Source organism: Panulirus ornatus, chromosome 30 (assembly GCF_036320965.1).
Source record: "Panulirus ornatus isolate Po-2019 chromosome 30, ASM3632096v1, whole genome shotgun sequence".
NCBI classification, from domain to species: domain Eukaryota; kingdom Metazoa; phylum Arthropoda; class Malacostraca; order Decapoda; family Palinuridae; genus Panulirus; species Panulirus ornatus.
The window spans coordinates 22,843,914-22,862,402 of NC_092253.1; the positions used below are offsets into that span (position 1 = coordinate 22,843,914).

The 18,489-nt window shown below is 40.9% G+C and overlaps 1 protein-coding gene across 7 annotated transcripts in view; it reads left to right on the plus strand.

Annotated features, from left to right (window-relative positions):
- LOC139758476 (phosphatidylinositol 3,4,5-trisphosphate 3-phosphatase and dual-specificity protein phosphatase PTEN-like) overlaps positions 1–18,489 on the plus strand; it is a 342,351-nt gene that overhangs the window by 211,246 nt on the left and 112,616 nt on the right. For all 7 annotated transcript variants that reach the window (XM_071679944.1, XM_071679940.1, XM_071679939.1 and 4 more), the window contains one exon: positions 753–912. In XM_071679944.1, the coding sequence (XP_071536045.1) occupies positions 753–912 (160 nt within the window). The remainder of the gene's footprint in view (positions 1–752; positions 913–18,489) is intronic.

An 18,489-nucleotide genomic window follows, 5' to 3' on the forward strand; every position in this document is an offset into this window, starting at 1 on the left:
GCTAAATGTGTCAGAAGTGGAGGGAACGAGGAGAATGGGGGAACCACATTGGAGGTTGAAGAATGGAGTGAAAAAGATTTTGAGCAATCAGGGTCTGGATTGCAGGTGGATGAAAGGTGTGCACTGGATAAAAGGTACTGGAGCGATGTGGTATACAGGGGTCAATGTGCTTTAAATGGACTAAACTAGGGCAAGTGAAGCATCTGGGGTAAACTATGGAAAAGTCTGTAGGGGGCCTGGTTGTGGATAGGGAGCTGTGGTTTTGGTGCATTAATGCATTTTGAAAGTTATTCCCAATCGTATTCCTCCAGTGTAATTAATGGCTTAGATATGAAGGTACTTTGCATGGTGAAGAGATGATACAAACAAAGAACACAACCCAGAGGCTGCTTACTGAGCTGCATAACAAGGAGTAGGTAAACCAGATGTGTTATGGTATCTGAATTTAAGCTTAAGGTGTAAGCCTTCTTTGTTTACAGGAGATGTGTTATGGTATCTGAATTTAAGCTTAAGGTGTAAGCCTTCTTTGTTTACAGGAGACAGTATTAAATACAGGTTCCTGCAAGATGATCCTGTACGAGAGGGCAGAAGCTGGATTTACCCACAGGTTATTGCTGTGTGATAGCACTAATTTATTCCCTAAAAGAAGTGAATTTTTTTAACTCTTGTGATCACTAGCTGATTTCTGTTAGGAACAAAAATATAATTTCTATACTGCATTAAATATATCTTTTCATTATTGATTTGTCCAGATTGAGCTTTGGTGGCTGGTGACATATGTAAACAAAGGAGGAAGTAATGTATTAGAGTCCCGGGAGAGTGGATCCACACCCAGTACCACTACCCCCTCAGGCTCCTCATCAGATACAGATGACGATGACGATGATGAGGAAGACGAGGACTGGGACTCAGGTAGGCAGTTGCTGACTGTGTAATGTCTCACTCCTTTCCATTGATATTCTTCATCTCTTCTTTGTTTAGTCTTGTGTTTCTTATGATTTCTTTTTCTTCCTTACATGTATGCCATTTTTTTGCATTAGGAAGGTAGTGTCAGGAACAGATGAAGAAATGGGCTCATATACGTACATCCACTCTATAGTTTTCATGTATGATGCACTGAAATCAGAACCCCAATCCATAATCAGTGCTCTCAGACCTTCCCTTGGCGTCCTATGACTACTTCAAATGCCTTGGTTCAGCCCATTCAGAGCATGTTGTTCCCTGTAAATCACATTGCTCCAGTTTGCTCTATCCCTTGCATGCCACACACCCAGCTGTTTGTGTAGGCCCTGAGCCATCAAAGTATCTTTTACTCCATCTTTCCTTGTTCTCCTTCATTTCCCCCTTTTCCCTGTTCTTTCTACTTCTGACTTGTATACCCTGAGGACTGGGACTCAGGTAGGCAGTTGCTGACTGTGTAGCATCTCACTCCTTTACATTGATATTCTTCATCTCTTCTTTGTTTAGCCTTGTGTTTCTTATGATTTCTTTTTCTTCCATACGTGTATGCCATTTCGTCCATTAGGAAGGTAGTGTCAGGAACAGATGAAGAAATGGCCTCTTATACTCACATCCACTCTATAGCTTTCATGTATGATGCACTGAAATCAGAACCCAATCCATAATTAGTGCTCTCAGGCCTTCCCTCGGTTTCCTATGACTATTTCAAATGCCTTGGTTCAGCCCATTCACAGCATGTTGTTCCCTGTAAACCACATTGCTCCAGTTTGCTTTATCCCTTGCATGCCACACATCCAAATGCTTGTGTAGGCCCTGAGTCATCAAACTATTTTTTACTCCATCTTTCCTTGTTCTCCTTCATTTCCACCTTTTCCCTGTTCTTTCTACTTCTGACTTGTATACCCTCTTTGTTGTCCTTTTCTCTCATCCTCTCCATGTGCCAAAATAATTTCAGCACACACTCATAAGCTCTCTTTTATGTACTGCTCTCTTTACACACTTACCCTGTCATTTCTTATTTGATCAACCCACCTTACACCACATATTGTCCTCAGACATATCATTTCCAACACATTCACCTTATTCTTTACTTTTTTGTTTAAGGCTCCTGACTGACATCCATACTGCAGTGATGGAACTTCTATGTATACCATCAAACTTACCCATCTTACCCTTTAAGAGAATGATCCCTTTTTCCACACATTCCTCATTTTGCCTTAGACTTATGCCCCTTCATCCACCCTATGGCTCATTTCACCTTAGTTCATTTGCTGCCTTGTCCGCTCCAAAAATGTTAAACACTCCACTTTCCACTTCCTCCAAGTTCTCTTCATTCAAAGTCACAATTCAAATAGCATCTCTCTTTTCAGTGATAAACCTAATAAACTTCCTCATATTCACATTTACACGCAACTTTCTCCTGTCACACACTCTCCCAAACTGCATTTTCCCTCTCAGATCTGCCATGAGCACCATAACAAACAATGACTGACTTAACACCCCCCCCCCCCCACACACACACACACACACACACACACACACACAAAAGAAAAAAACATACACACACACACACACACACATCATACAATTAAAACAGCCAGGGTATATCACACATCCCTGATATATAGACCCTCCCTTATCTGGAATCACTTACTCTCTCTCCTCTTGCTCAAACACATGCCTTAGTCTGATGATGAAAACTCTGCACTGCCTCTTCCAGCTTTTGTCGTGCTCCATGTATTTACAATACCTTTCACACAGCATTTCTGTCAGCCCTGTCATAGATGCCACATACAGGTCTTTCTCTTTCTGTAAATATTTATAGCACACATTTTTCAAAGCAAACTCCTGATCTACACATCTACCACTCCTGAAGCCACTTCGTTCCTTCCCAGTCTGAAACTCTATGCATGACACCACCCTGTCAGTCCTCTCTTTCACGTACAACTTAGTAGTTACACACAACAGACTTAAACCTCTATAATATGAATGTTCACCTATGTCCCCTGTGCCTTTATACAGTGGCACTATACATGCACTATACATGGCACCTTGCCATGAGCCGCATGCCTAGATATGCTTGCCTAGAATATCCAAACTAACCAGTCATCATCACAGTCACCTCTTTTGTTAAGAAATTCAAGTGCAGTACCTTCCACTTCAACTACTTTGCCACTTCATCTAGTACAGTGGTTTCACCACCTCTTCTCATTTCACTTAGACTCTCAGTTTACACACTTCCTTGTCTAAAACATCCCAAATCTGCCACCTTATCATCAAACACATTTAACACCTCTTAAGAATACTCACTCCATATGCTTTTAACCTTATATCTGCCTGTCACCACTTCTCCATATTCTTGCTTCACCTGTGTTCCCAATTGTTGTCTTTTTTTCATCACTAAATTAACATCCTTCCAAAACACTTTTATTCTTCCTGAAATTTACTGATACATACCAAAACTCTTATTTACCTTCTGTTTCAGCCCCTGTTACCTTGCTCTTGAGCTCCTGCTACTTTCTCATTTCTCTCTCCTAGTCACGTGCGGCACTATCTTACAAATATTGCTTGTACACATATCTTTTCTTTTTCACAAGCAAACCAACTAACATCATCGTTCCATCACTCACTACCCTTTCTCACCTGTCCACCTCCCACCTTCTACATGCTACACATTTCTCTCACACATGAAAGCAGTGCCTCCCAAAATGCTTGCTTTCATGCGTGAAAGAAATGTGTAGCATGTAGAAGGTGGGAGGTGGACACACATGAAATGGCACCCCCCTCCACCCCTCACGCGTGTGAGGTAACGCTAAGAAAAGACAACAAAGGCCACATTCGTTCACACTCAGTCTCTAGCTGTCATGTGTAATGCACCGAAACCACATCTCTCTTTCCACATCCAGGCCCCACAAAACTTTCTATGGTTTACCACAGATGCTTCACATGCCCTGGTTCAATCCATTGACAGCACTTCGACCCTGGTATACCACATCGTTTCGATTCACTCTATTCCTTGCATGCTTTCACCCTCCTGTATGTTCAGGCCCTGATCACTCAAAATCTTTTTCACTCCACCCTTCCACCTCCAATTTGGTCTGCCACTTCTTGTTCCTTCCACTTCTGACAAATATATCTTCTTTGTCAATCTTTCCTCACTCATTCTCTCCATGTGACCAAACCATTTCAATACACCCTCTTCTGCTCTCTCAACCACACACTTTTTATCACCACACCTCTCTCTTACCCTTTCATTTCTTATTCAATCAAACCACCTCACACCACATATTGTCCTCAAACATCTCATTCCAACACATCCACCCTTCTCCACACAATCCTATCTATAGCCCATGCCTTGCAACCATATAATATTGTTGGAACCACTGTTATTTCAAACACACCCATTTTTGCTTTCTTAGATAATGTTCTCGCCTTCCACACATTCTTCAATGCTCCCAGAATTTTTGCCCCCTCCCCCACCCTGTGACTCACTTCCACTTCCATGGTTTCATCCGCTGTTAAATCCCCTCCCAGATATCTAAAACACTTCACTTCCTCCAGTTTTTCTCCATTCAAACTTTCATCCCAGTTGACTTGTCCCTCAACCCTACTGAACCTAATAACCTTGCTTTTATTCACATTTACTCTCAGCTTTCTTCTTTCACACACTTTACCAAACTCAGTCACCAGCTTCTGCAGTTTCTCACCTGAATCAGCCACCAGCGCTGTATCATCAGCAAACAGCAACTGACTCACTTCCCAAGCCCTCTCATCCCCAACAGACTGCATACTTGCCCTGCTCTTCAAAACTCTTGTATTCACTTCCCTAACCACCAGATTCATAAATTCATTAAACAACCATGGAGACATCATGCACCCCTGCCACAAACTGACATTCACTTTCCTTTCTTCCTACTCGTACATATGCCTTACATCCTCAAAAAAAATTTTCACTGCTTCTAGCAACTTATCTCCCACACAATATATTCTTAATACCTTCCACAAAGCATCTCTATCAACCCTGTCATATGCCTTCTCCAGATCCATAAATGCTACATACAAATCCATTTGTTTTTCTAAATATTTCTCACATACATTCTTCAAAGCAAACACCTGATCCACACATCCTCTACCACTTCCGAAACCACATTGCTCTTTCCCAGTCTGATGCTCTGTACATGCCTTTGACCCTCTTGATCAATACCCTCCCATATAATTCCCCAGGAATATTCAACAAACTTGTACCTTTGTAATTTGAACGCTCACCTTTATCCCCTTTGCCTTTGTACAATGGCACTATGCATGCATTCCGCCAATCCTTAGGTAATTCACCATGAGCCATGCATACATTGAATATCCTCACCAATCAGTCACCAACACAGTTACCCCCTTTTTTAATATATTCCACTGCAATACCATCCAAACCTACTGCCTAGCTTAGATCAGTTTTATGCTTTGCTGTTTTGCTGTACATAATGGAATGAGAATGCTTTTTTGTTACACTTGTTGTAATCTTGTTTCATTTTGAGAGCATGACAGTTAAGATTCATTGCAATTTTTTGATGTCATTGAATTATACCTTGCATTTTTCCATTATCGTGCATGGTAAGTTACTATATTGTGTACTGAAACTTTTAGTCTGATACAGTAGAAATGTTATTCATCTTACAATATCTACTTATATCTCAGAGAAAATGGTTTATTACCATCCATTTATGTTTTCACTGTGTCCTCATTTACATGGCAGGATCAAATGCATAAAGGCATGAACCTTGGTGTGGGCATTTTTCACAAATTGGGTTCCCAACTCCACAGATTGGCAAAGGATATGGGTGCTCATTCCTGGGAGGTTGTCCTTTTTCTTTACCATGATTTAAAGATAATGTATCCAGAGTTGCCAACTATTACGCTTATGTTGTATTTTTACATTTTTTCTAGATTGATACAGCAGTTCGATTTTTCTTAGTACAGTATGTTTTTTGAAATTCTGGTCATACGTTCATGTATTATGAATGTAATGTATGGAAGTTCACAGGGGTGCACTGATCAGTATATCATGCATTGTACAAGTGTTGTACATGTAATGTATGGGAAGTTCACGGGTGTACTGTTCAATATATAGTGTACGTTCTTATTATGCATGAGAATACTAATGCAGTGTACAAAATAATAGTTGAACATTGGTCAATTTGTGACCATTTTGCAGAAATGATTGCACAATTTTAGCATGGTTGGTATTACCATCTGATCATATCTTTACCTTGTGTAACTAGGCTAGTCCTACTCTTAGTCAGGCCCTCCTGAGGCTTCAGAAAGTTATGCAAAATTATGTATAGAAGTGGAGAAGAAATAACTAGTTTCCTTCCGTCTGTTGCTGTTTTTCAAAGTAGTGAAATTTAATTTACTAAGATTTTCTAGCAATGACAGATGGAGTAACAAAAAAAATTGCTAGAAAAATCAAATCCTCAGCATGTTATGTCATCACATCAGTTTATTTGGGCCTTGACCATTAGTTTATGGGAATGAAATGAACTACTTTTTATCCCCTACTTACGACCTATGCAACTTACCACCATCTGCACATATGACAAAATGTAAATTAAGAAATATACTTAAATATTAGTTTTAAGCTTGGATGTATGTCTCCAGTATACTTAGATATAAACATTAAGCTTGGTTGTATGTCTGCCAGTGCTATTGGCTGCATGCACATGATAGTGACCATCAAGCGATGTCCCAGCATTATGTACATCACAGCGTCTCTCAATTCTCATTCTCAAGTGAATCTAACAAAGTTTCGTGCTGGATTAAATCATTTTTGTATTAAACCCCAAAGATGACGAGCAAAAGGCAAAACCCATCACATGTTAATAGATCTGGCAAGAAGCCAAGGAAGATGCTCAATTTGGAATTGAAAATGAAGGTAATCACCCAATATGAAGGAGGGAATATGATTGCATGTGATCTACAGTTGTCCCATTCAATGTTCTCCACAATTTAAAGGACAAAGAAGAAATACATGAAACAGTGTAAGGTTTGGCAAATATGAAGTCTCTGATGATGACAAAGCAGTGACAAGTGCCCATCTACGAAATGGAAAAGTTGTTAGTGCTGTGGGTGGAAGATCAAATTAAAAAAAAAAGTACCACTAAGCTTACTAAGGATTCAGGCGGTTAGAAATTTTTTTGAGACTTTGAAGAAGGAAATGGGTGAGGATTACATTGAGAACTTCACTGCAGGTCATGGTTGGTTCGGTAGATTCAAAGAAAGATATAGCTTGCACAACATTCAAGACACAGGTGAAGCAGCAAATGCTGATGAAGGAGCTGCCGAAAAGATTAAAATAAACCATAGAATTTTTTTGTCAATATATCATAGAGTGATTTAAGAGAATGTCAGTTCATAAAACTGGTTAAACAAAAATGAGATAATCACTATGGAACTTGGATAACGTAAAAAATCAAAATAATGAAACGTGAACTAAAGCATCTTAGAATAAGAGGTAAAAAGAAACTACAGAAATATATAATAAAGCTGGTAAATAGAAACAAGATAATCATGATTGAAATTGAGTCGGATGAAAGAATGCTGTACAGGTATACAAAATCTTCATTCCTTGCTGTCATACGTCTGACTTACGTCCACTTCGAGATCTGACTGGTGGTTGGAATGGAACTTAGATGTATGTCAGGGATGGATAGTACTATGTATAAACCCGATCATTTCCTGCAAAATTTAGTGTGGCCAATCTCTAACAAACCAGTGAAAATGTTCATATTACCATTAAAAATGCCAAATCATGTCCATGTTAAACATTTAAAAAGTGATTTGATGTGGGAAATTAAACATTGACCAATTCATAATGGAAGAATTTGAAGAGGTCAAAATGTTACAGCCGTCTCCCATGTGGGAAAGCTTGATCCTCATGTTTTGATGTTTTGGCTTGCCATTTTCTTATTGCATATCGTGCTATGCATCATCGAGTGAGTCGACCGTGAGCATCAATCTCAGGAACAAAACCAAGCAGGAAGAATCAGACTTTTTTGGTCAGGATACACCAGGCCTTGCATTGTGCAATCAAGAAACATAGCTGTACTAAAAAGAACAGTTGCCATCAAGTGAAGTTCAGTGAAAGGCTTCTGGAGAAGTGCAAACAGGCAACCATTGCTGATAACAAAAAGCTCTCTAGCTAGGACTGAATATTTGTGGACAAACATTTGAACCTCTGTTGACTTAGTATAAGGACTGAAAATAAAACACTACTGACCAGATAGTTTGTTGGTTTTAAAGTGAACAATTGTGGACTGTCTACATGTAGGTAAACAAATGGAGATAACGACTTGAACACTGGACATCACAATTGCCAGTTTTGAAAGTGTGTAGTTGTAAGTTTCGCTCTGCAAAATTCCCTTTTTTTTTTTTTTTTTTTTTACTCAAAATTCCTTATTTTTGCCATCTGTGTTCCTTTTTCTTTTGTTTGACAAAGTTGGCAGCTCTGTGTTATGGTTACTGTAGTACTGGTCCTGTCAGGATATAGTAAAGCATCTCAAGTAACAGTTTTTCATAACTAAATTGGAAAGAGTAAATCTTTGTTTTTATGATAATTAATTTATACTTGCACAGTGTGTGAGCATTAGCATAATATAGTGCTTGAGTCATAACATTCAAAAGCATGTGGGCTGTTGTTTCATATGATATAAGCTCCAGTGTCATGTAATTCACTTCTTCAGCTGCACAGACAGTTAAAGAAGTCTTTGATATGTGAACTACAGCTTTACATGATGAGTAATTTTGTAGCAGTACACAAGGCATGAACTGCAGCATTATTTGATACATGTTACGGTATAACAAAATAGATAAGCTGCAACAGTATGTGAGATAAAGAGTTTTAGTGTGATATGAATATGAGCTGTATCATTACATCATATTGAGCTGTGGAATTACATAATGTATGATCAACAGTAGCATGTCATATGAGAGCTGCATTATGATACAAATGTAAATTGCTGTTTGATATAATTCGCACATAGCTACGTTACATATATGACCTTTGGTATCATATACTATGTGAGCTGCAGAAATGCATGGTATATTAGTGGCAGCATTGCATGATATATGAGCTAGGGCATTGTATAAAATAAGAGCTGCAGTATGACAGGATATATGAACTGTGGCATTGACTTGATATGGAGGATACAGCTTTACATATTATTTATGTGTAGCATTACATATTATGCAAGTTACCACATTGTTTAATATGTGAATAGCAGTATTGTGTAACATGTGGAATGTAACTTTTCAAACTGTTTGATATGGAACACTTAAGTGCTTACATCCATGCTCCGGGAACCCCTTTTTTGGAGATTCCACAGCACACAGGAAATTGGCATGTCCAGTGGGCAAGACTGCAGGTCAAGAAGTATAGTGGTGATTTATGTTTGTCAGTGTGAGGTGAGTGGAGGACAGTTAAGAGTAAGTATTCAGTGTTTTCCGTATGAAAGTTACAACTTGGACTTGACTATCCCTGAGATATGTTGAATCTGTGTTTGTAGTATTATACAAATGGATGGTGTCCAAAATGTTGATTAGAAAGTATCACTGATATGCTTCTCGGGAGTGTAGTTTCTAATGGGTTTATGTGTGGTGGAATGGAACTGAAGATTGAGTTGGGAGGGCATTTGTATAATACATTTTGAGTCATTACTATTTTAATATACATAGTCAGTGTCATGTTTGTTGGATGTGGGTGTATCTGTGAGTGAAACATTGCATAGTCTGTGTCATGTTAGCTGGATATGGGTTGATCAGTGAGCACAGATTGCTAAAGGGTGAAGTATGGGTTAACTTTTCTTTGTGGGGACAGGTGGTTGTTATGGGAGTTAAGGATTCGATGCAGATCATATTGAATTAAAATTTTATTGGAATTATTTTTGGTTCAGTTTGGAGATGATGAGTGTTTGATGTTGCGAGACATTTATATTTCTGAGGGACTTGTCTGTGAGGTTTGTGGTTTTGTTATGTTTGCGTTGTCTTAGAAGGTGGATGACCAGGTAGTTGAGGCATAGTTTAGGGTGGATTGGATGAACTGTTTGTAGAAGGCTGAGGAACTGTTTTTCCTTGTCTAAAACTGGTGTGTGTTTGTTCTAGGAGTTTTTAGTGTATTTATGGTCCTTGTGTTGACGTTTATGGTTAGGGAGTAAATGTCATGTGGGTCTCACACAGGATACCTGGTATGGTTAGAATTAAGTGGAAGCAGATAATCATTCAGATTTTTAGGAGGGTGCAGGTTGGATTTTTGTCTGTTTGGAGTTAGGAATGTAACACTGGATGTCTCTTCCATGCTTTTTCACCAGTTCCCACAAAAGTGAGGTAATGCTAGGGATAGATGAAGAAAGGCAATATTCGCTCACATCTGTTCTTTAGCTATAATTTTTAATGCATGGAAGCCACAGCCCCCCTATTTGCAACCAAGCTGTTTCGTATGCCCTTGATATTTCTTGTGGTAAAAGAGCTACAGTTAACTGTAGCTCCTTTACCACAAGAAATATCATTGAATCTTGTATTATTTGATACACGAAGCATTGTAACATTAATACTAGTGAAGGTCTAAACAAACTTGATAGCTTTGTCTTAGGCAAGATTTGTAAACAGTTCCCTTTCCTTTCCACATGATAAAGATTTTATGACAGGCATGATGCCAGACCCAAACACCACCATCCGATAGCACTTGTTTACTAATAGCGTCTTAGCTACATCTCTTCCTTGTATATTAACTGATTGTTCTGTCTTCTATCTCATTTTTGTATCTATCCTAACAATGTGATCATTACGTGAATGTGAACTTAGGAACGTATTGTGTTTCATTTTCATCATGGTTATATGCACGTACTAGATCACACGCACCACTCTTGCAATATATAGATATATGTGTGCGTGTGTAGACTATTTATCACTGTACCCTAAGAATCGAACCTTGACCATCTGTGTCCCAGGCAGCCTAACCCCCAAGCCATGATGAGCTTAAAAAGCTTTTCTGTAACCACTTCCAGATTTACATTTCTTGTTGGAGATACTGCTGTATATGCCCTGGACAAGGAAGGAAAGCTTTTTAATCATTTCCCATGATATTTATTTAAAGTGTATCTATATCAAACCATTTGAAATACAAATGATATCTGATGTAAACTATTTACCACAGTACACCAAGAATCAAACCCTGGGCCTTTTGTGTGGCAGTCAGATAGCTTAACCTCCAGACCACACTGAGCTTCAAACAGCACCTCCTCTGTATCCATTAACTATTCATGGATCTTGCTGTTGCATGACATTTTTTTTTTTTTTTTTTTCTGTCTCCCGCGTTTGCGAGGTAGCGCAAGGAAACAGACGAAAGAAATGGCCCAACCCACCCCCATACACATGTATATACATACGTCCACACACGCAAATATACATACCTACACAGCTTTCCATGGTTTACCCCAGACGCTTCACATGCCTTGATTCAATCCACTGACAGCACGTCAACCCCGGTATACCACATCGCTCCAATTCACTCTATTCCTTGCCCTCCTTTCACCCTCCTGCATGTTCAGGCCCCGATCACACAAAATCTTTTTCACTCCATCTTTCCACCTCCAATTTGGTCTCCCTCTTCTCCTCGTTCCCTCCACCTCCGACACATATATTCTCTTGGTCAATCTTTCCTCACTCATTCTCTCCATGTGCCCGAACCATTTCAAAACACCCTCTTCTGCTCTCTCAACCACGCTCTTTTTATTTCCACACATCTCTCTTACCCTTACGTTACTTACTCGATCAAACCACCTCACACCACATATTGTCCTCAAACATCTCATTTCCAGCACATCCATCCTCCTGCGCACAACTGTATCCATAGCCCACGTCTCACAACCATACAACATTGTTGTAACCACTATTCCTTCAAACATACCCACTTTTGCTTTCCGAGATAATGTTCTTGACTTCCACACATTCTTCAAGGCTCCCAGAATTTTCGCCCCCTCCCCCACCCTATGATCCACTTCCGCTTCCATGGTTCCATCCGCTGCCAGATCCACTCCCAGATATCTAAAACACTTCACTTCCTCCAGTTTTTCTCCATTCAAACTCACCTCCCAATTGACTTGACCCTCAACCCTACTGTACCTAATAACCTTGCTCTTATTCACATTTACTCTTAACTTTCTTCTTTCACACACTTTACCAAACTCAGTCACCAGCTTCTGCAGTTTCTCACATGAATCAGCCACCAGCGCTGTATCATCAGCGAACAACAACTGACTCACTTCCCAAGCTCTCTCATCCCCAACAGACTTCATACTTGCCCCTCTTTCCAAAACTCTTGCATTCACCTCCCTAACAACCCCATCCATAAACAAATTAAACAACCATGGAGACATCACACACCCCTGCCGCAAACCTACATTCACTGAGAACCAATCACTTTCCTCTCTTCCTACACGTACACATGCCTTACATCCTCGATAAAAACTTTTCACTGCTTCTAACAACTTGCCTCCCACACCATATATTCTTAATACCTTCCACAGAGCATCTCTATCAACTCTATCATATGCCTTCTCCAGATCCATAAATGCTACATACAAATCCATTTGCTTTTCTAAGTATTTCTCACATACATTCTTCAAAGCAAACACCTGATCCACACATCCCCTACCACTTCTGAAACCACACTGCTCTTCCCCAATCTGATGCTCTGTACATGCCTTCACCCTCTCAATCAATATCCTCCCATATAATTTACCAGGAATACTCAACAAACTTATACCTCTGTAATTTGAGCACTCACTCTTATCCCCTTTGCCTTTGTACAATGGCACTATGCACGCATTCCGCCAATCCTCAGGCACCTCACCATGAGTCATACATACATTAAATAACCTTACCAACCAGTCACCAATACAGTCACCCCCTTTTTTAATAAATTCCACTGCAATACCATCCAAACCTGCTGCCTTGCCGGCTTTCATCTTCCTCAAAGCTTTTACTACTTCTTCTCTGTTTACCAAATCATCTTCCCTAACCCTCTCACTTTGCACACCACCTCGACCAAAACACCCTATATCTGCCACTCTATCATCAAACACATTCAACAAACCTTCAAAATACTCACTCCATCTCCTTCTCACATCACCACTACTTGTTATCACCTCCCCATTTGCGCCCTTCACTGAAGTTCCCATTTGCTCCCTTGTCTTACGCACTTTATTTACCTCCTTCCAGAACATCTTTTTATTCTCCCTAAAATTTAATGATACTCTCTCACCCCAACTCTCATTTGCCCTTTTTTTCACCTCTTGCACCTTTCTCTTGACCTCCTGTCTCTTTCTTTTATACATCTCCCACTCAATTTCATTTTTTTCCCTGCAAAAATCGTCCAAATGCCTCTCTCTTCTCTTTCACTAATACTCTTACTTCTTCATCCCACCACTCACTACCCTTTCTAATCAACCCACCTCCCACTCTTCTCATGCCACAAGCATCTTTTGCGCAATCCATCACTGATTCCCTAAATACATCCCATTCCTCCCCCACTCCCCTTACTTCCATTGTTCTCACCTTTTTCCATTCTGTACTCAGTCTCTCCTGGTACTTCCTCACACAAGTCTCCTTCCCAAGCTCACTTACTCTCACCACCCTCTTCACCCCAACATTCACTCTTCTTTTCTGAAAACCCATACAAAACCTCACCTTAGCCTCCACAAGATAATGATCAGACATCCCTCCAGTTGCACCTCTCAGCACATTAACATCCAAAAGTCTCTCTTTTGCGCGCGTGTCAATTAACACGTAATCCAATAACGCTCTCTGGCCATCTCTCCTACTTACATAAGTATACTTATGTATATCTCGCTTTTTAAACCAGGTATTTTTACAAGATGAAAATACTGCTATTCATACTCAGGACAAGAAAGGAAAGCTTTTTAATTGACTCCCAAGGCATTACGGTAATGTGTTTATATCTTGCCCAGGTAATATATATCCCGTGGGGATAGGGGAGAAAGAATACTTCCCACGTATTCCCTGCGTGTCGTAGAAGGCGACTAAAAGGGGAGGGAGCGGGTGCTGGAAATCCTCCCCTCTCATTATTTTTTTTTAATTTTCCAAAAGGAACAGAGAAGGGGGCCAGGTGAGGATATTCCCTCAAAGGCCCAGTTCTCTGTTCTTAACGCTACCTCGCTAATGCAGGAAATGGTGAATAGTTTGAAAGAAAAAGAAACATATATTTTTATTTTTTTATTTTTTTTTTTTGCTTTGTCGCTGTCTCCCGCGTTTGCGAGGTAGCGCAAGGAAACAGATGAAAGAAATGGCCCAACCCACCCTCATACACAATGTATACACACACACGTCCACACACGCAAATATACATACCTATATATCTCAATGTACACATATATATACATACACAGACACATACATATATACCCATGCACACAATTCACACTGTCTGCCCCCATTCACTCCCATCGCCACTTCGCCACACATGGAATACCTTCCCCCTTTCCCCTCATGTGTGCGAGGTAGCACTAGGAAAAGACAACAAAGGCCCCATTCGTTCACACTCAGTCTCTAGCTGCCACGCAGTAATGGCCGTAACCACAGCTCCCTTTCCACATCCAGGCCCCACACAACTTTCCATGGTTTACCCCAGATTCTTCACATGCCCTGATTCAATCCACTGACAGCATGTCAACCCAAGTATACCACATCGATCCAATACACTCTATTCCTTGCCCTCCTTTCACCCTCCTGCATGTCCAGGCCCCGATCACACAAAATCTTTTTCACTCCATCTTTCCACCTCCAATTTGGTCTCCCACTTCTACTCGTTCCCTCCAACTCCGACACATATATCCTCTTGGTCAATCTTTCCTGACTCATTCTCTCCATGTGCCCAAACCATTTCAAAACACCCTCTTCTGCTCTCTCAACCATGCTCTATTTATTTCCGCACATCTCTCTTACCCTTATATATATATATATTATTATTATTTTGCTTTGTCGTTCTCTCCCGCGTTTGCAAGGTAGTGCAAGGAAACAGACGAAAGAAATGGCCCATCCCACCCCCATACACAGTGTATACACACACACGTCCACACACACAAATATACATACCTATACATCTCAATGTACACATATATATACATACACAGACACATACATATATACCGATGCACACAGTTCACACTGTCTGCCCCCATTCACTCCCATCGCCACCTCGCCACACATGGAATACCTTTCCCCTCCCCCCTCATGTGTGCGAGGTATAACTAGGAAAAGACAACAAATGCCCCATTCGTTCACACTCAGTCTCTAGCTGCTACGCAATAATGCCCGAAACCACAGCTCCCTTTCCACATCCAGGCCCCACACAACTTTCCATGGTTTACCCCAGATTCTTCACATGCCCTGATTCAATCCACTGGCAGCACGTCAACCCCGGTATGCCATATCGATCCAATTCACTCTATTCCTTGCCCTCCTTTCACCCTCCTGCATGTTCAGGCCCCGATCACACAAAATCTTTTTCACTCCATCTTTCCACCTCCAATTTGGTCTCCCACTTCTCCTCGTTCCCTCCACCTCCAACACATATATCCTCTTGGTCAATCTTTCCTCACTCATTCTCTCCATGTGCCGAGACCTTTTCAAAACACCCTCTTCTGCTCTCTCAACCACGCTCTTTTTATTTCCACACATCTCTCTTACCCTTACGTTACTTACACGATCAAACCACCTCACACCACACATTGTCCTCAGACATCTCATTTCCAGCACATCCACCCACCTGCGCACAACTCTATCCATAGCCCACGCCTCGCAACCATACAAAATTGTTGGAACCACTATTCCTTCAAACATACCCATTTTTGCTTTCCGAGATAATGTTCTCGACTTCCACACATTCTTCAAGGCTCCCAGGATTTTCGCCCCCTCCCCCACCCTATGATCCACTTCCGCTTCCATGGTTCCATCCGCTGCCAGATCCACTCCCTGATATCTAAAACACTTTACTTCCTCCAGTTTTTCTCCATTCAAACTTACCTCCCAATTGACTTGACCCTCAACCCCACTGTACCTAATAACCTTGCTCTTATTCACATTTACTCTTAACTTTCTTCTTTCACACACTTTACCAAACTCAGTCTCCAGCTTCTGCAGTTTCTCACATGAATCAGCCACCAGCGCTGTATCATCAGCGAACAACAACTGACTCACTTCCCAAGCTCTCTCATCCACAACAGACTTCATACTTGCCCCTCTTTCCAAAACTCTTGCATTCACCTCCCTAACAACCCCATCCATAAACAAATTAAACAACCATGGAGACATCACACACCCCTGCCGCAAACATACATTCACTGAGAACCAATCACTTTCCTCTCTTCCTACACGTACACATGCCTTACATCCTCGATAAAAACTTTTCACTGCTTCTAACAACTTGCCTCCCACAACATATATTCTTAATACCTTCCACAGAGCATCTCTATCAACTCCATCATATGCCTTCTCCAGATCCATAAATGCTACATACAAATCCATTTGCTTTTCTAAGTATTTCTCACATACATTCTTCAAAGCAAACACCTGATCCACACATCCTCTACCACTTCTGAAACCACACAGCTCTTCCCCAATCTGATGCTCTGTACATGCCTTCACCCTCTCAATCAATATCCTCCCATATAATTTACCAGGAATACTCAACAAACTTATACCTCTGTAATTTGAGCACTCACTCTTATCCCCTTTGCCTTTGTACAATGGCACTATGCACACATTCCGCCAATCCTCAGGCACCTCACCCTGAGTCATACATACATTAAATAACCTTACCAACCAGTCAACAATACAGTCACCCACTTTTTTAATAAATTCCACTGCAGTACCATCCAAACCTGCTGCCTTGCTGGCTTTCATCTTCCGCAAAGCTTTTACTACTTCCTCTCTGTTTACCAAATCATCTTCCCTAACCCTCTCACTTTGCACATCACCTCGACCAAAACACCCTATATCTGCCACTCTATCATCAAACACATTCAACAAACCTTGAAAATACTCACTCCATCTCCTTCTCACATCACCACTACTTGTTATCACCTCCCCATTTGCGCCCTTCACTGAAGGTCCCATTTGCTCCCTTGTCTTACGCACTTTATTTACCTCCTTCCAGAACATCTTTTTATTCTCCCTAAAATTTAATGATACTCTCTCACCCCAACTCTCATTTGCCCTTTTTTTCACCTCTTGCACCTTTCTCTTGACCTCCTGTCTCTTTCTTTTACACATCTCCCACTCAATTTCATTTTTTCCCTGCAAAAATCGTCCAAATGCCTCTCACTTCTCTTTCACTAATACTCTTACTTCTTCATCCCACCACTCACTACCCTTTCTAATCAACCCACCTCCCACTCTTCTCATGCCACAAGCATCTTTTGTGCAATCCATCACTGATTCCCTAAATACATCCCATTCCTCCCCCACTCCCCTTACTTCCATTGTTCTCACCTTTTTCCATTCTGTACTCAGTCTCTCCTGGTACTTCCTCACACAAGTCTCCTTCCCAAGCTCACTTACTCTCACTACCCTCTTCACCCCAACATTCACTCTTCTTTTCTGAAAACCCATACAAATCTTCACCTTAGCCTCCACAAGATAATGATCAGACATCCCTCCAGTTGCACCTCTCAGCACATTAACATCCAAAAGTCTCTCTTTCGCGCGCCTGTCAAATAACACGTAATCCAATAACGCTCTCTGGCCATCTCTCCTACTTACATAAGTATACTTATGTATATCTCGCTTTTTAAACTAGGTATTCCCAATCATATTTTTTTTTTTTTCTTTGTCGCTGTCTCCCGCGTTTGCGAGGTAGCGCAAGGAAACAGATGAAAGAAATGGCCCAACCCACCCCCATACACATGTATATACATACGTCCACACACGCAAATATACATACCTACACAGCTTTCCATGGTTTACCCCAGACGCTTCACATGCCTTGATTCAATCCACTGACAGCACGTCAACCCCGGTATACCACATCGCTCCAATTCACTCTATTCCTTGCCCTCCTTTCACCCTCCTGCATGTTCAGGCCCCGATCACACAAAATCTTTTTCACTCCATCTTTCCACCTTCAATTTGGTCTCCCTCTTCTCCTCGTTCCCTCCACCTCCGACACATATATCCTCTTGGTCAATCTTTACTCACTCATTCTCTCCATGTGCCCAAACCATTTCAAAACACCCTCTTCTGCTCTCTCAACCACGCTCTTTTTATTTCCACACATCTCTCTTACCCTTACGTTACTTACTGGATCAAACCACCTCACACTACACATTGTCCTCAAACATCTCATTTCCAGCACATCCATCCTCCTGCACACAACTCTATCCATAGCCCACGCCTCGCAACCATACAACATTGTTGGAACCACTATTCCTTCAAACATACCCATTTTTGCTTTCCGAGATAATGTTC